General features: G+C 33.8%; 2 protein-coding genes across 10 annotated transcripts in view; one reads left to right on the top strand and one right to left on the bottom strand.

Annotated features, from left to right (window-relative positions):
* The window catches only part of RUNX2 (RUNX family transcription factor 2), a 259,057-nt gene extending 252,952 nt beyond the window's left edge, over positions 1-6,105 (bottom strand). For 5 of the 6 annotated variants that reach the window (XM_042986483.1, XM_042986479.1, XM_042986481.1 and 2 more), the window contains exons 1-2: positions 5,758-6,105; positions 5,436-5,559 (exon numbers count right to left, since the gene is read on the bottom strand). In XM_042986483.1, the coding sequence (XP_042842417.1) occupies positions 5,436-5,559; positions 5,758-5,895 (262 nt within the window). In that variant the 5' untranslated portion in view covers positions 5,896-6,105. Of the gene's footprint in view, positions 1-5,435; positions 5,560-5,722 lie in introns of all 6 variants that reach the window. The other variant, XM_042986480.1, reaches the window with a different exon arrangement.
* Positions 1-18,031, top strand: part of SUPT3H (SPT3 homolog, SAGA and STAGA complex component) — a 535,933-nt gene that overhangs the window by 50,013 nt on the left and 467,889 nt on the right. The window lies entirely within an intron of this gene.

Genomic DNA, 18,031 nt, shown 5'->3' with positions numbered 1-18,031 from the left:
ATTTGCCTTGCCCAGGATGTTTACCTGTACCTTGGTAAGAATGTCGCTTCTCTAATGTAAGTCACGTGTTATTTCTTAAGGGATGGCAATAGAAATAGTGCACATAAGCTGATTGCAACAGTGATCATAAATACATGTTTGAGAATAATGTTAACTTGGTAAATTTTCTGACATCGATATAATAATTTTAAAGTATCTTAAATAATATTAAAAATCGTGTTCATTTAATATGTCTAGATGGTGCAGAATTCCTTGTGGGCAATTGATTTAAAAAATCAAAACCAATTAATCAAGATATACTAACATTTGTCCTCTTTTTAATTAGAACCACAGTCACATTTGGTATGATTTTTGGTCCTGGAATATGTATTTGATGTTGAACTTATGAATATTAAGAAGAATATAGGGTGTTTACAGGAGATGTGTTAATGAATTTTTTTTCACTGCAAGTATTCAATGCTTATGTAGCAATTAGCCTTTAAAGGACTTTTAATTCTACAGCTAACTTTATGTGGAAATTGTTTTATATATCATGGTAAATGATGGGGTTTTTATTTACTGTTTGATGAAAGCATATTTATGAAAAAAATGCTTTAGACTTAACATGCTTTCAATAATAACAGTAAGCACGTGAAATGTTTGATATGGTGTTACTTACATCCATCTAACACTAGTGGTTCCAAACCTTGAATCCTTTGTTCTTAAAAAAATGATATAAAGGGGAGAAAATTCCAAGAATTCACCGTAAGATGAAAATATTACATACAGTGTAATAAAAGGATATTTAATCTCAGTTTCTGTACAGATCTTTAAAAAGTTATGTGGGAACGTATAGACTGTTTTATATGTTTGCTGTTGAAAAGACAAAAGCTTGTGGTCAACTGTGGTGAAAATTGTAAGGAAACTCCCTTTGAATAAGGTATAGAATTTCCCCATTATTTTTTTGAATTGTAACACATTAATCAGAATACATATCCACTTAATTCCATAATCTCTGAAATGGCAGTATATTGTGTTAAGGTGTGTGTTTTCATTATGTGAGAATTCCTTTTCTAAATATTTTAAAATAGTAAACATTTTAGATTTTGTGACGAATCTCCTTAAATTTGAGACAGCTTAGATTGTTTTCCTCTTTAGAAAATACTGTTGTTTATTGTCACCCTTATTATTGGAGTTCAATGACAGATTTATTTTATTTTTTTTATTTTTTTGGTAGAATGACATCTTCAGTGGAATTCATTGGTATAGGAGAAAAAAACAATGCATGCAGCTAACCTATTGGGATATCTCTGCCTAAATTAGCATTGGTTTTACTAGCACCCATTTAATGACAAGTCTTAAGTGGTAAATGACTAGAAAAAATGGTTAACGCTTTTGTCACATTTACGATTTTATTACTTACAGGAAAGATTTTTTCATATTACAATTCATTTGTCTATCTGACCGTATGTGTAATATTTTTTAAAGAGACACTGTAGAGGTAGACTGTTCCAGTGAACCCTCTATATAAAAATATCTCTGAAGCCTTTTGTTAGGTAATAGCATTTGTGATCTTAATGCTCTTGAGGAGCTTTTGCATGACCTCACTATTAGCATTGTCACATTTTAGTCTCCTGGAACAAGGGTTAGAACAGCATGGAAGGTTGATATTTGTATGCTTTGGAGAGGAATTTGAGATGTTACCCTGTTTTGCCATCAGTTTTCAAGTAGGTACGGGTGCATCATTAATCATAGGAAATGCAAAAATAAATAATTCAGTCCCATTGGATTTTTTTATATGAATACTTACCTTTTCCTTTTTTTGTATATACAGTTGAGGTATTTAGGTAACCCCTAACCTTTAGCTTCAACAAAGAAGTACAGTATAAAAATATTACCACAGTTTTCATGTGAGCAGCTCTAGAGAGGGAAAAAAAAGTCCTCTAGATGGATATTTGTTGAAAAAAAAGTTGTGATACAGAATGTCTTAACTCAGCCCCAATACAGTACTTGAAGACCACCAGTGTATAAAATTGAAAGCACATGAGTTTTGAAGCACTAGAAAAGGTTTGTAATTGATTAGCGCTGCTTGAAAGTATTGAAGTACAGTGAGTTTTGATTTGTGAATGGTTCTATTCAATAAAGATTAATTCTGTGTGTTTGATAAAATCTTAGTGCCTTCAATGAGTTAGTTTTTTCCTCCCTCTGCAGTTTATTTAACCATCAAATATTTCAGTGTTCTTTTAACAAACTGGAACATTTCTATCTTACTGAATTTAACTTTAGCATGACTGATTTAAACAAGTCAAACTATCAGTGATTAGTTTGAAGGGTGTAATTGAATAGATTAATTTTTTGTCCTTGTAAAATAACGAAAACGTATCATAATGTTATCATGTATATTTCATGCCTTCCTTGTGATTTGGAGACCGTCGGGAGAGGTTCATAATGACTAACAAAATATTTTTCTGTGATTTCTTTTAAATCCTTTGCATTTTAAAATGTTTCTAAGATTTCAAAAGTGAAATCTTTGTTTTTTATGTAAAATTAGGATTATTATAATTTAAAGTAATTTATATTATAAGTCTTTGGGAGTTGCATTGACATCCTTAACTTTTAATATATATTAGGGTGGTCTTCTGTGTATGTTCTTGACTTTTTAAATCGTCTCCCTAGATTTTTGGAAGTTAGCTGTCTTATTTTAGAAGCAAGTCATACCATTTCGACATTATTAAATTTTGAAACTGTAACGTTATTGACATGGACCACAACTATTACTTTGGAAATCAGTGTTTACACATCATATTTAGTCACTGTGACCAATTACAAAGGTTTTATGTGGAAATTTAATCAGTTAGCTGATATATTGTCATAAATAAGTTCTTAATTGTAAGATATTCCGTGAGTCAGATCTATCGTTTTCAACAGAGTTTAGTTATGATAAGTAATAGGCAGATTTTGAATAATGCAGATTGCAATTCTTGTTTAATTCAAGGTAAATGGTGTGCTGAGAGAGCAAGGACACTGAAACTCTATCTCTGTCACACACACACACACACATATTCTCACACACTTTTCGCTCTTATTTGAGGCGAGGCAGTTGGTCCGCGTGTGCTTTTTGTCCCTCACCTAGGAAAAGCCTAAGCTTCTAAAAAATTATTTTGCAAAACTGGATCACATTTTGCAAAAATTATTTTGCAAAACTGGACCGCATCACTGGATCACTTTTGACTTTTCATTAGGTTGTGCTGATAATCATTTATAAGAATTGAAGGCCCAAAGTGAGGTTTTAGACTTCGAATAGATTATGGGATGGGAGAAATGTTTGTAGTGTGATGACGGCCTATACATAATGTTCACTACATACCTATAATTAGTGTGGTGTAGTGGGTTCATCTTAAATTGTCCTCCGGGTGCTAAAGTACCATTTGGGGGTGGGAGAGGCTAAATTCCACTTTTCAGAAGAGAAGGAATTAGTTACGATGTCTAAAAATATAGGACACACGATAGATGATCTTTTATCTGTTTAGTTCACTGTTATGCCTGGTTTAGAAACTTGGGCAAGGTTTGAAAATTCTACTGTAGAAATAGCTATTAAGGATGCCACAGAAATATAAGACCCCTCGTATGATAGGATAAAGAGCATTTTAATGTATTATTTGTGACAGGATTAATGTCTTTGCTTTTAATGCTCAAGTAGTCCTTGAAACTTGTGCTGTTCCCCTTCTGGTTAGAAAAAATGTATTGTTTTTCAAACAGTAATATTGTGGAAGAATAAGTTAACTGCTTGAGATGCCTGTTTCAAGTTATTCCTTCGTATAACAATAGTTTTAACCATTTTTTTCCTTCTCTCTTGTGGGGGAACAGCAAAATTACCATGTGTAAGCTGTGATTATAATAGGGGCTGTACTGTAGCCTAGTTGTATATATGTTCTGCTTCCTGAATGCAGAAAATTTTGGAGTAATGTTTATTACCTACCATTACATTTCAAAAAAATAATCTGCGATTATTATATTGTATGTGTCGTAACTGAGGGGGCCCACTTCCAACTATATTGAGGGAGTCACTACAGCAATTTTACTTTTTCTTTTTTTTTTTTTTGTAAAATACAAACTGCGTTCCTTACCTTTTAAAGAGAAACCTTTTTTCTCCTTCAGGTTTAATTATTTCTCTTTGACCTAAACTAAGACTGATCCTCTCTGGTAGCCAGTTAAAATGTGTGAAGTAGGAGGAGTAAAGGAAACTCCAATCGTTAGTTGTAAGTTATAAAGCAAAGTTAATACAGGTATACAGAGCAAAAGGATTGATTTTAAAGGATAAAAGAAACTTTTATAAACTTGCCTTGTAGTTGGAAAATGCTGGACATCATAAAGAAAATCTTGTAAGTGTTTAGATATTTTACTCTAATACTGTGTCAGCTGATGAATGTTGAAGTGGTTTACTTCTGTGTATCAACATTAATTTGAAATCGAATATTAAGGGACTATATTATGCCTGTTTCTTTGAAAGTTCAGCATGATTTAATAGGTATGGCTTTTTAAAATCATGTAGGGTATCCTTGCAGAGTTTTGTTTTTCATGAGACTAAACGGTATTCATTTTGGTAGGTCCAAGAATATGATTAAAAGAATCCTAGACATTTCAGTGCTTGCCGTGTGTTTATAACAAGTTTTCCATATGGGTAATAGTGTGTAGATGTAAAATTAAAATTATATAGAAAATATAATGGCGTGTAAGTTTTTAAACTTACAGTTCTGTGAACTATTTCATATCCTGGATGTCCTGGGTAACTATAAAGATTTTTTGAAAATGGCTATTACATGCTTATAATTTTATATAGGAATATATGCTTCAATTATACGAAGTTGTGTAGAAACAAACTTGTGCACCTATCGTACGATGCAGGGGAAGCTTACAGATAGATTTCTTTTAGTGGAGCTGGTTAAAATGTTAAACTACTGCAGGTTTATTTCTGCAGTGGAGCATAATGGTAGAGCATAATGTCGAGATAATTCTGTGGTCTGTTATTTTGTAAAATTGCTTCCTTTTTGAAGTTTGCTCAAATATTGGGAGCTGCCAGGGTGAATACTTCATAACACTTTGATTAATTTAGTGTTTCATTGTATTTCACTGAGGGTTAATGAGAAGACTAAGCTTTCTTTCACTGTTTTTAACCACCTCATTTCTACAACTCTAGAAAACATTTTGACTAATGTTAGATAATGTAATTTTTTCTATTTCAGTCATTCCTTCGAGAAGTAGATAAGTTACAGATGCCAAATGCAAACATGTACAGCAATTTCATTTTTTCAATTTTTAGTGCAGCAAAATAACATTATTATCATAATCTTTAATATAGTACGTTACCCGGAAAAGCTAGCAGTTTATCCAAGAAGCATACCTTTTTGTTTAACAGGTTCATCTCTTACAGGATTTTAAAACATGATAACACTTACCCCAAAAGAAGTTTTGCTGACATGGTGTCACTGTGCTGAAGAGGCTGTTTGATGCCATAGTCCCTCCTTTTTTTTTCAGACAGAACTTGTACCCTCTGTTGTAAATTCTGCTTGCAGCCTTAAACTGAAAATACAAACCATACCCAAACCTTGTTTTAGTTTTACAGTATGCCTGGAGTACATAGACTTTCTATTTATTTTTTTCTGTCAAGAAATTATGTAGCTGGTAACATGTGAAAAGCAAGGAAACAAAACAAAAAGAATGAGCAAATATTTGAAGGACCTACTATTACTGCATAGACTGTGGTTAGAGAGCACTCACTGACTCTGTTGGTCTCGGTGGCTGGTAGTGACCTGCGGAGATTAACCATTTAAAAACCAGAGACTTCTTGCTGTCCTCCTGGAGAAAGTTTGCACCGCACTTGTGGTTCTGTGGTTGTTTGTGAGGCGAATGAAGCATTCACACAATCCAAAAAAGCAAAAGCTTTAAAACTCCTTTTTTTTGCAAGCACTATTACTGGAGAGACAGAATCATGTGGTTTGTGACCTCACAGTACTCCAAGTGAAGTGGGACTGCCTACCACTGTGGCTTTTCCCCCCTTGCTCTTGCTCTCTCTCTCTCTCTCTCTCTCTCACTGTCTCCCTCTCTCTCCCTGACAAAAGGCTTGTGGTAAGGCCCTTCCTGGCATCCAGAAGGATATAGCTTTTTAATTTTTGTGACTCATGAGGATTTGGATAGAATACAAATGCTGAAGGAGCCCAAACTCCTGTAAGGTTAAGCATTTGTAGAGCTGAACTCTGCAGTTAAGGTTTTCCTTTCTGTTCCCCTACCCCCACTTTTTTTTTTTTCTCTTTTGCCTCCTTTTATTTAGTTCATTATTGTGTCTGTGGAAAAGAACAAAATTGGCTCAAGAGGCTGTGTGAAATTCTGAACAACAGTGATGATTTACAATAATTTACATCTTTGGATTGTATCACATTCTGGGGTCTGCTTCATATTTGCTGGGTGATTGGAGTCCTTCTGTTTTTCTTTTTCTTGTCTTTTTAAACTTGTGAATCTGTAACTCATTGTAAAAAAGTTTACCTTTCTTAAGGTCTGGTTGCAAACTGCTTGCCGGGCTTGACTGTAATTGGCTGTCATGAAAGTGTTAGTCTTGAGATTCCTTTACAAATACTAAATCATGTCTCTCTAGCTAATGTATGATCAATATTAGATGCCGGCTCCTACCGTAAAGATTAAACGTGGTTAGTATCTTTCGTATTAAATGTAATCAGTATCTTTTGTATCTCAATACCAGTTTGAGGATCTTACAAAAAATGAATGGCAGTAATTGTAACATACTTTATTGGATGAATCTTAGTGTTTTTTATGCTTGTAATTTTTAATTTTCAAAGAAATATATTCATTTTATATCATTCTTTGGATGGTTTATTTGGATGTTAACTTTAACAGAGCCTTTGACAGCAAATCTTACATATACATCTATAAAGTAAAATTCTTATGTTGTAACTTAGATTGTTCAATGTTATTGACTTTATAAGCTCAGAATGGAGTGGGTTAACAGAAGCTGTATTTTTTGTTTATAATGGAAGCTTTGAAATAAATTACAAAATGCTGTGTGTAGTAAGGAATAATGCACACAGACAGAGTATGTTAGTCGTCTCGATTTGCTAATTCTGATTCAGAAGAAAATTGGAAACATCTTTGGGAAACTATCTCCTTTTTTGCCCCTTTGGACAAGTATGTATAGAACTCATTTTCTTATTAGGATGATTATATATCATAGGCAGAGAATTTCATATTTATGAATAGAGCTTCCTGTTTTCATCAGTTGGGAGCGATGGGGTATTTTTCAACAAAAATTATAAAGCCGAACAGACCAATTTTCTAGGCTTTTTTTTTTTTTTTTTTTTTTTTTTTTTTTTGCCATTTATCCACGCCACTCTGAATTTGCATGTTAGACTTCTTCCTAGTGTGATAGTAACTAGGAGTGTCGTGAAGTAAATGGCTGGGAGGGTGGGCGGAGACAGCGAATTACAAAACATTATTTGGGGTTTATAAAGGAGTTAGGGCTGGAAAACACCAAGGAGGTGTTGTTACAGCCAAAAATACTCCTGCTTATGGTCTTCCTAGCACAGTTTATTATCTGCTATTGGTTTTTATTAGATAAATGTCCAAGTACATTCATAAGTTTCTTTAACAAAAATTCATTTGCCCAAAATATACTAGGAAGACATGAGCATGACTTTAATCTTTTATGATTCAGATGTCCAGAACTTTCTCATAATAAACTTTCAGTGATAGAAAACCAAAAACACATTTTAGTGTCTTATTTTAAATATAGCTTTATTTTGCCTCACGGGGTGTGTAAACAGGTTTTACATTGAAAAGTAAAACCTTTCATTTAACATGCAAGCTACTCAGTTTTCTTTTTCATAGATAAGGTGTACCAGTATGATCTATATCGAATTAATTTCTAGAGCAAGCTAAAGGAGGGATTTGTATATAGTACCATATGTACATACAATAGCAGAATGAGGAAATTGAGAAAACTTAGGTAGTGTGGTAAGTCAATGCTTTTCTTCTTTTAGAATGAAGTTTTCGTTTCTGCATAAGGATTCTTTGACATCTTACGACCCAACTCTTTGCTAAATATTTGCCCCTTAAAATAATTTTTTTTTATTGAGCATACTTTGGCCCTCCAAATTGACTAATATGTATTTGGATAATTTTTACATCTGTGTGTCTATTAACTGCCTGCTATCTTTTTGCAGGTAACTGTCCTGTACGTAATTTTTTGGTCAGAGTGATTACTCTTACTGCATAAGAGTTTCCTAGATATTGTTGATTATGCCCTTTCTTTCCCTGTGAGGCCCTTCTTCTGGCAGGAGAAGTCATGTGCTTTAAAGTTTGTATATTCATCATCCACACATTTTTTTTTTCTAAATTGAAAATACATCCTGTTTGCAGCAAATATTACTTTGTGGTAAAAATTTTAAAACAACAGTGATAACTGGTACACGTTTGATAATTGATAGTTTGTTTCCTTAGAAATAATATTACCTGTGATGAAGAGACTGACTCAGAAAAGCTACTGCAAATAAAGCTCTTGATTATACATTTATACTATGCTTAAACTTAGAGATGGAAACCGTAGACCCTCAAAACTACATCCTTTTTGGGGATATGTTAGTATTTGCTGTGTTGAAGTAAGTGACAAGTTTAGGTCGGCTGTATAAATTACGTACTTTAATGCCACGGAAATGAAAAGTAAAGCAATTATCTTGCTTCCCCATTATTTTGTATTTAATAAATTTGTCAACATTGGTTGAACTTTTTATATTATATACTAAAAAGTGTTTTAAATGCTACATATATCTTTATGGCTACCTTTTGAATTATTTTTTATTTTCTGAACTAATGATCCTATTTGAATGCAGTAATTTTATCTGTATCAATCGTGTGCTCATTTCTGTTTGTTTTTTTAAATTGTTTTATACTTCTATTTGCTACTCTTCTATTTTTCTTTTAATTGAAAACAATAGGAGCAAATGGTTTGATGTTGGAATTTTATAAATTGTAGAAATACTGATTTGGCTTAAAATGTTTTCCCTGATTGTGTGGTTTTTAGTAAAATGAACTTTCTTACTCTCTTCTTTCAACTTGGTATTTTTTGACAATGTTTTTTGGATTTGATGTGTAACTGTTTAACTTTACATAACATTTATTGGGCCTTATATTGATAATTTGAAAAAATTTTATATTAGTAAGATATGTATAATTTTACTAATATTTTCAATCATGGTGATGAGAGGTTAATTCCACTTACTTTAGTGGGGTATATGTTCATGTATACAACTGCATGCACATGTATGGTTTTGTGTGTTTGTACAGGGTGTTATTTTGTGGTACTTTTTGTAATGAGAGTATTTCTTCTGGTTTTTTTTTTTTTTTCTCCTCAGTTTGTTTTAATTAAATTCTGTAAAAACCCAAAGTACCACCATGTCCATAATTGTTTGAACAGCTTCATTTGGTTAGTAGTAGCAGCTATCTGTCTCAATGTGAGATTATGTAGAAATTGGATGCCAAAAGAGAAAATCTTAAGCTTTCTCTCTCCCTCTAGCCCCCTTCGCTGCCCCCCCCCTCACTTTCTCCCTCTTTCCCCCTTCTTTCTTCCCTCTCTCCTCCAGGCCTTTTTTTGGTTTCTCTTTTTCTGTTTTGGCATTTCTATAAAGTCTCAAAGTAGTTTCTTAAAGTTCTTGGAGGGGATACTGACATTAATCCTCACTAATGAATACCTGGTAGGTTTGAAGCCCCTAACGTTCAAGGCAAAGCATTGTTATATCCTGATATGGTTCACCTCATTTGTTAGATGATATTGGCATCTGATTAGAGATTTTCCTTGTTTTAATAGTTTTTAATTTTTTTCTCTGTGTTAATTTACTTGTAACACATTGTTTCACATGACTTTAACACTTTAATTATGAGTATTACTTCCTCCCTGCCCACCCCCCCCGGTTGTTCTTTGAAGTACAGAGTGGTCCATACTTGTTTAATACAGTTATATAAATCATTTCTTATAATTATTAGAACAATTCATCTTCTAATGCTGTCATTTTTCTAAGAAGAAAAAAAGGCGAGAACTTGCAGAAAATATGGGAAATATGCTCATATGACAGCTGAGGATGTGGCTAGGCTAAAGCAGGAAACTACTACCCACAATGCAATGTTACATATACTACCACTTAATAAAATTTATATCAAACATGCTACTGACAAAACCAAAGAAAAATAATACTCCAGCTATACTAGTTTAATGTACTAAATATAGGGAAAAGTGAAACTAATCTCTTTGGAACCTTTGTACTTGGAGAATATAGTAAATGAACCTGTGGGACATCATATAATACATTGGAGCCCTCTGGTAACTTTGCCTTTGTGCTATGAGACTTGGTTGTAGGTGAAACCGTCTTTGAAGAGAACCTTTTGGGTATTAACTGAAAAAGGCACAAAAAGGTGCCTGCCTTCTTTTTCAATTGAGTTTTTGCAGTATTAAAAAGGGTTAAAGGATATAATGATCTAGTAGGAAAATAAGTTAATTATGAGATATTCATCATGATTATTTAAGCTTTTTATCCAGCCAGGTGTGTATTTCTTTACATTTTGTTTTAAGTTGTTTTTTTTTATTGCCAGGTCTGAATTGGGGCTTAAACTGGAGTTGAAGTGTCCACTGAGGCATATTTCTTTTCAAAGTAATTGTTTTCCTTGCTGTTTCTTTTTATTTTTGTTAACCTGCCTATAGCTTACCTGATCGATCCATATGCTTTACTGTCGGGAGGTTAGTTCAAAGCAAAAATGTAAACTGCTTTTATAATGTGGTTGAAAAAGATTGAGGATATATTTTTTAAAAGTGAGATTTCAGTATACTTAGGATTTCTGTTTATAAATCTTAATCTTCTGTGCTCTTAGCTGTCAGACTTTAGCAATTTTAATGGATTTAGGACCTTAGTAATTTGGGTGAATTTTGAGGTTTTATAAAGGAGGTTTCATGAGATTTGAATAAGGGAACATAATAGAGGTTTTGAATTGATAATGTATAGAAATTTTATCAGAGAGAGAAAAGACTATAAAGCTAATGTTACTTATGAAAGATCCTCTGTTGGTATTCCAGTGTATGAAATCGTTTCATACCTGGCATGGTATTTGTCATCTCATCATCTAAACATGAATATATTGTCTGTCTGTATCTCTAAGGATGATTTGCTTAATTGTTTGAAGTCTTTTCTCCTTTAGAGACTGCTTATCAATAACAGCTGTAGTGCTGTGGCTTTTCTCCATGGACGCATGGTGGTCTTTGGAACAACGTTCTTCAATTTTGACAGGTGAGACAGAGGCTCTCCAGTGCCACTGCTTTTGGATGAATCTAGCTGCGGTTGGAGAAAGTGCATCTTGCCAAAATATATGAGTGAGACCACACACAGCCTTTAAAATAGTTATTGTAGGCTTATTTTTAGGGATACATGTCTTGACAGTTCTTTTCTTTGCATGCCAATTTCATTGCTGTGTATAGATGTTTCATTGGTTTCAGTAAAGGCGATTGTAGATTTAGATCTATACTTTGTTAAGCCTTGCGTGTAATTTACACTGGAAAGTACTCTGAGTTCAACCATAATTAACAATATAGGAAATGTATTGAAAATGAATCACTTAGAACTCTGGTTTTTTTGTTTTTATAAATTTTGACAGTATTCCCATTGGAAATCTCAATTTCCCAGAAAGTTTAGTAGTCAAAAATTGCTCCAATTTGAATTTAAGATTAAATAAATTAGAAAAGGTGAAAATATTCATATACTCTATTATATTAATAGAAAAAATTTGTGGTTCTTGTTACTCAGAAGTACACATTTTTATAATATTGATATAATAAAGCATTGTTCAAAATGTGTTACACTTTAGTAAAAGCTTGAAAGCACTGAGACAGATTGCCAAGCCAGTCAACTTCTAAATGCGTAGGCGTAATATGCAAACTATCCAGTCTTTATGGGATGATTAAAACTTGATTCATTTTAGTAAACTATATAAAATTGACTATAGATTTACAAAACAGGACATTTAGTCTTCTGAAACTGGCTTTTTCAGTAAGAGCACTCTTTAACCTTTTATAAAATGTTGTTGCTTTTTATAAAATGATATATTTGGGTAATTACTCATAATTCTTATTAGTAGTGATAAAATTGACAGTTCTTGAGTCCTGGCAGTATAATTAGTCATAAGACTTTTGACTTGATGATCACTGAATGTTGATTAGGTGTATTTAAAAGTTGTAACCAGCTAAGATAAGATCACAGTTTCATTCTAGATATTTTCATAGGGAAAACAGAATCTACCAAGATAATTGGAAACTCAGTTTCCTGTCCCTATTATCGTGATACCCTTTCGTTGCTGCATGGTTCTGGCAGGGAGGTACCAGGGAAATTGTGGTCTGCAGCTTCTCCAGAGAACAGATTTATAGAACAAAGCACATAGGATACACAGAAAGATTGTTTAAAGAAAAATTTGGCCCTTGCTTCTCAGGAATTGGTCATGGATGTGGATCCTGATTGGATGCTAGATTTTAAAAGAGCTTTATAAGCCTTTTGCAGGATACTTGAGGAAACTTGAAAATGGCCTGAATATTGATACACTCTGGAATATTTATCAAGGGTGATAATATTATTACACATACATAGGAAAATATCCTTATTCTTAAAGGAGGTGCATGATGAATTAGTTTCAGGAAGTCAGATACAAGAAAATAACGTGAAACAAACATGGCAGAACGTTGACAATTAATGAATCCAGGCAAGGAGTATATAGGCATTCGTTTTACTATTTATCAACTTAAATAGTGAGTTCTGAAAGGTGAAGCATTTTGTGGAAAAGGTGTATGGGGATTGGTTTCATGCTGAAATCAAAGAGAGATCTGAGGAAATTTTATTTGTTTGTATAGTCAGTTTTAAAAAATAAATCAGTATAAATAGCCTGGGCTATACAAACAATTTTAGATTTTAGTTCATAGTTTTTTTTTTATACTTAAATGCTGTTCACCAACACAATTTTCACAAATTTATACATAGAAAAGATAAATTGGAAATGGCATTCTAAAAGTACCAACTTTTGAAATTTTACATTTGTATTACAGTACTGCAAGTCTAGACTAATAAGCCAGAGATTCTTAGAGGATTAAAACAGGCACCGTTATTACCGTGTCATTTGTTTATTCTTAAGTGGATGCTTCTAAAATATACAAAAGTACTTTAAAAATACAGTCATGTTAAAAACATATTACTGAATTGTGCTACTGCTTTTAACTTTATTAAGTTATCCCTGTCAAAAAGTATTTTAATGAGCAGAAGCCTGTTATCTCTATATGCAAATTATCAATCCTGAATCTGTGTTATACTAGTTAACATCCATCAGGGGTCTATCCATTTGTTCTGTAGAGGGCCAGATAGAATGTAGTTTTGGCTTTGTAGGCCATAGGGTTTCTGTCTACTGCTTAACTGTGCCATCGTAGTCTGAAAGCAGACAATAAGTAAGTTAGACAGTACGTAAATGAATGTCCATGGCTGTGTTCCAGTAAAACTTTGTATACATAAACAGGCAGCTGGCCTGCCACAGTTTGTTAACTCCTGCCACCTATACTGTAGATACAGAAATTTGTTGCCAGTGGATAGCCTCTTTTGTAGAACAGGCAAGAAGAGTTTGAAATAAGGATCAAACTTTTAGTTTACTTATTGCAATGAATTCTTAAAGTATTTGCAAAATCTGTCTTTGTTTTTTGTTTTTAGTTTCTTACGTTAAAGATTACATGTATGGGTCTTCTGAATCGTGTTGAATCGAACGGTGCGTTTTCATCTTGATCATGTAATTATTATGTATTGTAAATAGTTTTATAAGGTACCCTGAGATCCTTTTAGGGATAAGGTTGGAATCCAAATAAATCTTCATTATAGACTACCCCCACAGTATCATAAATCTCAATATTTAATTTACCTAGTTAATTTTTACTAATAAGAAAGATGTGAAGAAATTTGATTAGTGATTGTGATGAGCTGTTTTCCCTCTTTTCCATTTATATTTGAGTTTAAATCTGAGTAGAATAAGGAATTAATTATTTTTGGTACTAATCTCCAGAAATTCATTGCATCCATCATTGGACATAAATATCCAAAGTAAATTAGGTTTCTGAGGATTCATCTACATTAGCTATGCTGAGTGTTACTTAGTGGCTGCTGCTGCTGGTTGTAACTGAACAGGAAAAGTACCAGTTTTTAAAATTGGTAAGGAGCATAGGAACCCATATTGCGATCTGAATTTGAGACCTGTAGTGTATTAATATTTTAGGTTTTCAATAATTGCACAATATGTAAATGAGATCGCTTTAAGCAAAAGTTTATATTATTGAACACCTTATTTTATCCATGAGCATTTAAAGCAATTCCAGTTATTGCACACATAGCTAAAGATCAGACAGTTGAAAAATTATTATTATGTAAATCTCATGTATTTTCATCACAAAGTAGCAGTCTTCTACTTTTATTTCTCCCTTATAAGCTCTGGTCATTGTCTGCCCTCATTTATGATAAAGTTTTAACATGGTTGTTTTTATACTTCTCCCCTTTCTCCAATACTTAATTACAAAAGAGACACATAAATCATTGTAGGTAATAAGAATAGTCTGTCTGCAAATGAAACATAAAAATACTGATATACGGACACTCAAAAAGCATCATTCAGGGTCATTAATGTGAGTTCAAACTGTTCTGTCTCCCTTAATAGATTTTATTTTATTGTTTGAATGTTCATTTATTTATTTTGAGAGAGAGAGCAGGGGAAGGGCAGAGAGAGAGAGAGAGAGAGAGGGAGAGAGAGAGAGAGAGAGAGAGGGAGAGAGAGAATCCCAAGCAGGCTCTGTGATGTCAGCACAGAGCCCAGTGCTGGGCTTGATCTCATGAAGCATGAGATCACGACCTGAGCTGAAATCAAGAGTCGGGCATTTAACGGACTGAGCCACCCAGGTGCCCCTACCTTAGTAGACTTTAAAAGGTATCACTGTGGGGGCACCTGGGTGGCTCAGTTGGTTAAGCGTCTGACTCTTTACTTTGGCTCAGGTCACAATCTCATAGTTCTTGAGTTTGAGCCCCACATCGGGCTTTGTGCTGACAGCATGGAGCCTGCTTGAGATTTTCTCCCCCTTTCTCTCTCTCTACTCTTCCCCTGCTGGCTGGCTCTCTCTCTCTCTCTCTCTCTCTCTCTTTCTCTTTCTCTTTCTCTTTCTCTTTCTCTTCTCTCTCTTTCAATAAATAAATAAATAAACTTAAAAAATTAAATGGTATCACTGTGTTACAACAATTTATTAAACTAGTAGACAGGAGGAACATTTTATTAAGCATACTTTGTTTAAAAAATAAAGAAATACTTAATATTTATGTAGGGAATATTTTCATCTAAAAGAGAGTTTTGGCATTTAAAATGATAATATTCACTTATTAGGAAAATTAACCTTTGAAGAATAAAACCTGACCTAAAAATGATATGGTTAAATACAGACTTAATTATTATGTTTTGCTCTTTGTACTATTTTAAATCTCTAGCACTTTTGTCTTTTAGCTATCCTTTAAAAAAAATGAGTCCTGAAGATTGCATGTTTTTGATATAATTGACAGATTATTCAGTGTAATTGATACGTGTGGCAGCATTCCTATGTAGTCATTTTCTGCATGAAATCTTCATAAAGTTTAATATTGAAAAATGTCAAAAGAGCTATTTAAAAAAATTAATAGGCTTTTTCTTTAGAGCAGTTTCAATTTCACAGGAAAATTTCACAGCACAGAGTTTCCATACATCCCCTTTCCTCCTCCAAAGCCCTGTTTCCCCTATCATTAATGTCTTGCATTGGTACCCTGTTTGTTACGATTGATGAACTGATATTGATTGGTACGTATTTGTTAAGTAAAGTCAGTAGTTTACGTTAGAGGTCATTTTTTTTTTTTTTTAGGTTTATTCATTTATTTTGAGAGAGAGAGAGCAAGCACGAGCACGAGCAGGAAGGGGCAGAGAGAGAGGGAGAGAGAAAAAGTCCTAAGCAGGCTCTGCACTACCAGCTTGGAGCCTGACACAGGGGCCCTACGTAGGACTCGAACTCAGGAACCATGAGGTCAAGACCTGAGCAGAAATCAAAGGTTGGCTGCTTAACTGACTGAGCCATCCAGGAACCCCTAGAGGTCATTTTTTTTTTTTTTTAAAGTTATTTATTTGAGAGAGTGAGAGAGAGAGTACGAGCAGGGTAGGTAGGGGCAGAGACCGAGAGAGAGGCAGTGCAGAACCCAATGCGGGGCTTAAACTCACAAACTGTGAGATCATGACCTGAGCCAAACCAAGAGTCGGAAGCTAACCAACTAAGCCACCCAGGCCCAACTAGAGGTCATTCTTTATGTTGTGTAGTTACAGGTTTTATCAAATATATGATTTTATGCATATCATCCATATTATAGTATCCTACAGAATAGTTTCCCTAAAAATCCTTGTGGCATTTTGATTATATACACTTAACATAAAATTTAGCATCTTAACCAGTTTAGATGTTGATCTTTTTATTGTCTTGATAGTATTGTCTTTTTCAGCATGTCATATAGTTGGAATCATACAGAATGTAGTCTTTTCAGACAGGATTCTTTCACTTAACAATATTCATTTCAGGTTCCATGTCTTTTTTGTAGCCTGATAGCTAATTTCTTTTTTGTGGTTTCATCACTAATTACTTTTTACTTTTTTACTGAATAATACTTCATTGTATGAATGTACAATGGTTTGTTTATTCATTCAACTATTGAAGGACATCTTGGTTGCTTCCACTTTCTGTCAATCCTGAATGAAGCTGCTATGAATGCAAGTACAGGTTTTTGTGTAGACATAAGTTTTCAACTCATTTGGGTAAATACTTAGGAAGATGGTTATGGCTTAAGGCTATGTCTGACTTGGTAAGAGATTGGCAAACTGTTGTCCAAAGTGGCGGTATCATTTAGGATGCATGCCAGTAATGAATGAGAGCTCCTGTCGCTCCACATTGTCGTCAGCATTTGCTGTTCTCACTCTTTTGGCTTTTAGCCATTCTAACAGATATGTAATGATACCTCCTCATTGTTTTAATATTGCAGTACCTCAGCCATAAATGATGATCAGTGTCTTTTCATGTGCTTATTGGCATCGATATATCTTCTTTGGGTGGTGTCCAGATATTTGCCCTGTTTTTACTTTATTATTGTTTATTCAGTTAAGAAGTCTTTATACTTGTATTTGTTGGTGGACACTTGAGGTGTTAGATTAATTTCTCTTACATTTAGAAAGTTAGTTATTTCCAGGGGTGCCTGGGTGGCTCAGTCGGTTAAGTGTCCGACTTCAGCTCAGGTCATGATCTCGCAGTTCATGAGTTTGAGCCCCGCGTTGGGCTCTGTACTGACAGCTCAGAGCCTGGAGCCTGCTTCGGATTCTGTGTCTCCCTCTCTCTCTGCCCCTACCCTGCTCTGTGCGCGCATTCTCTCTCTGTCTCTTTCAAAAATGATAAACATTAAAAATTTTTTAAATAAAAAAAAAAAAAGGTAACTTACTCCAGCAGTGGTTCATGCCGTTGACAAAGATCAGTTGCCTGTATTTGTGTGGGTCTGTTTCTGGACTCCCTGTTCTGTTCCATTGATTTAGAGGTCTGCTCTTTTGCTAGTACCACACTGGCTGGATTAGTATAGCTTTATTATGTTATAGTAATAGGATATCAGTTTGTTGGTGGTATTCATAAAATAACTTGTTGGGATTTTCACTGGGATTGCATTGAATGGTTACATCCATTTGGAGAAAACTGACATCTTAACAGTGTTTTCTTCCTGTCAGTGAGAACCTTTATCTAGATCTTCTGGTCTTCTTTCATCTTATTCATAGAGTTTTCTAGTGTACCTCATATGGATCTTCTGTGTATTTTGTTAGATTAATAGCCAAATATTCATTTTTATGCCAATATAATGTCTCAGGTTTCAAATTCCAATGCTTGATTGCTGGTGTT

This window comes from Panthera tigris, chromosome B2, assembly GCF_018350195.1.
Source record: "Panthera tigris isolate Pti1 chromosome B2, P.tigris_Pti1_mat1.1, whole genome shotgun sequence".
NCBI lineage: Eukaryota > Metazoa > Chordata > Mammalia > Carnivora > Felidae > Panthera > Panthera tigris.
This window is presented reverse-complemented; position numbering and strand designations above follow the sequence as displayed.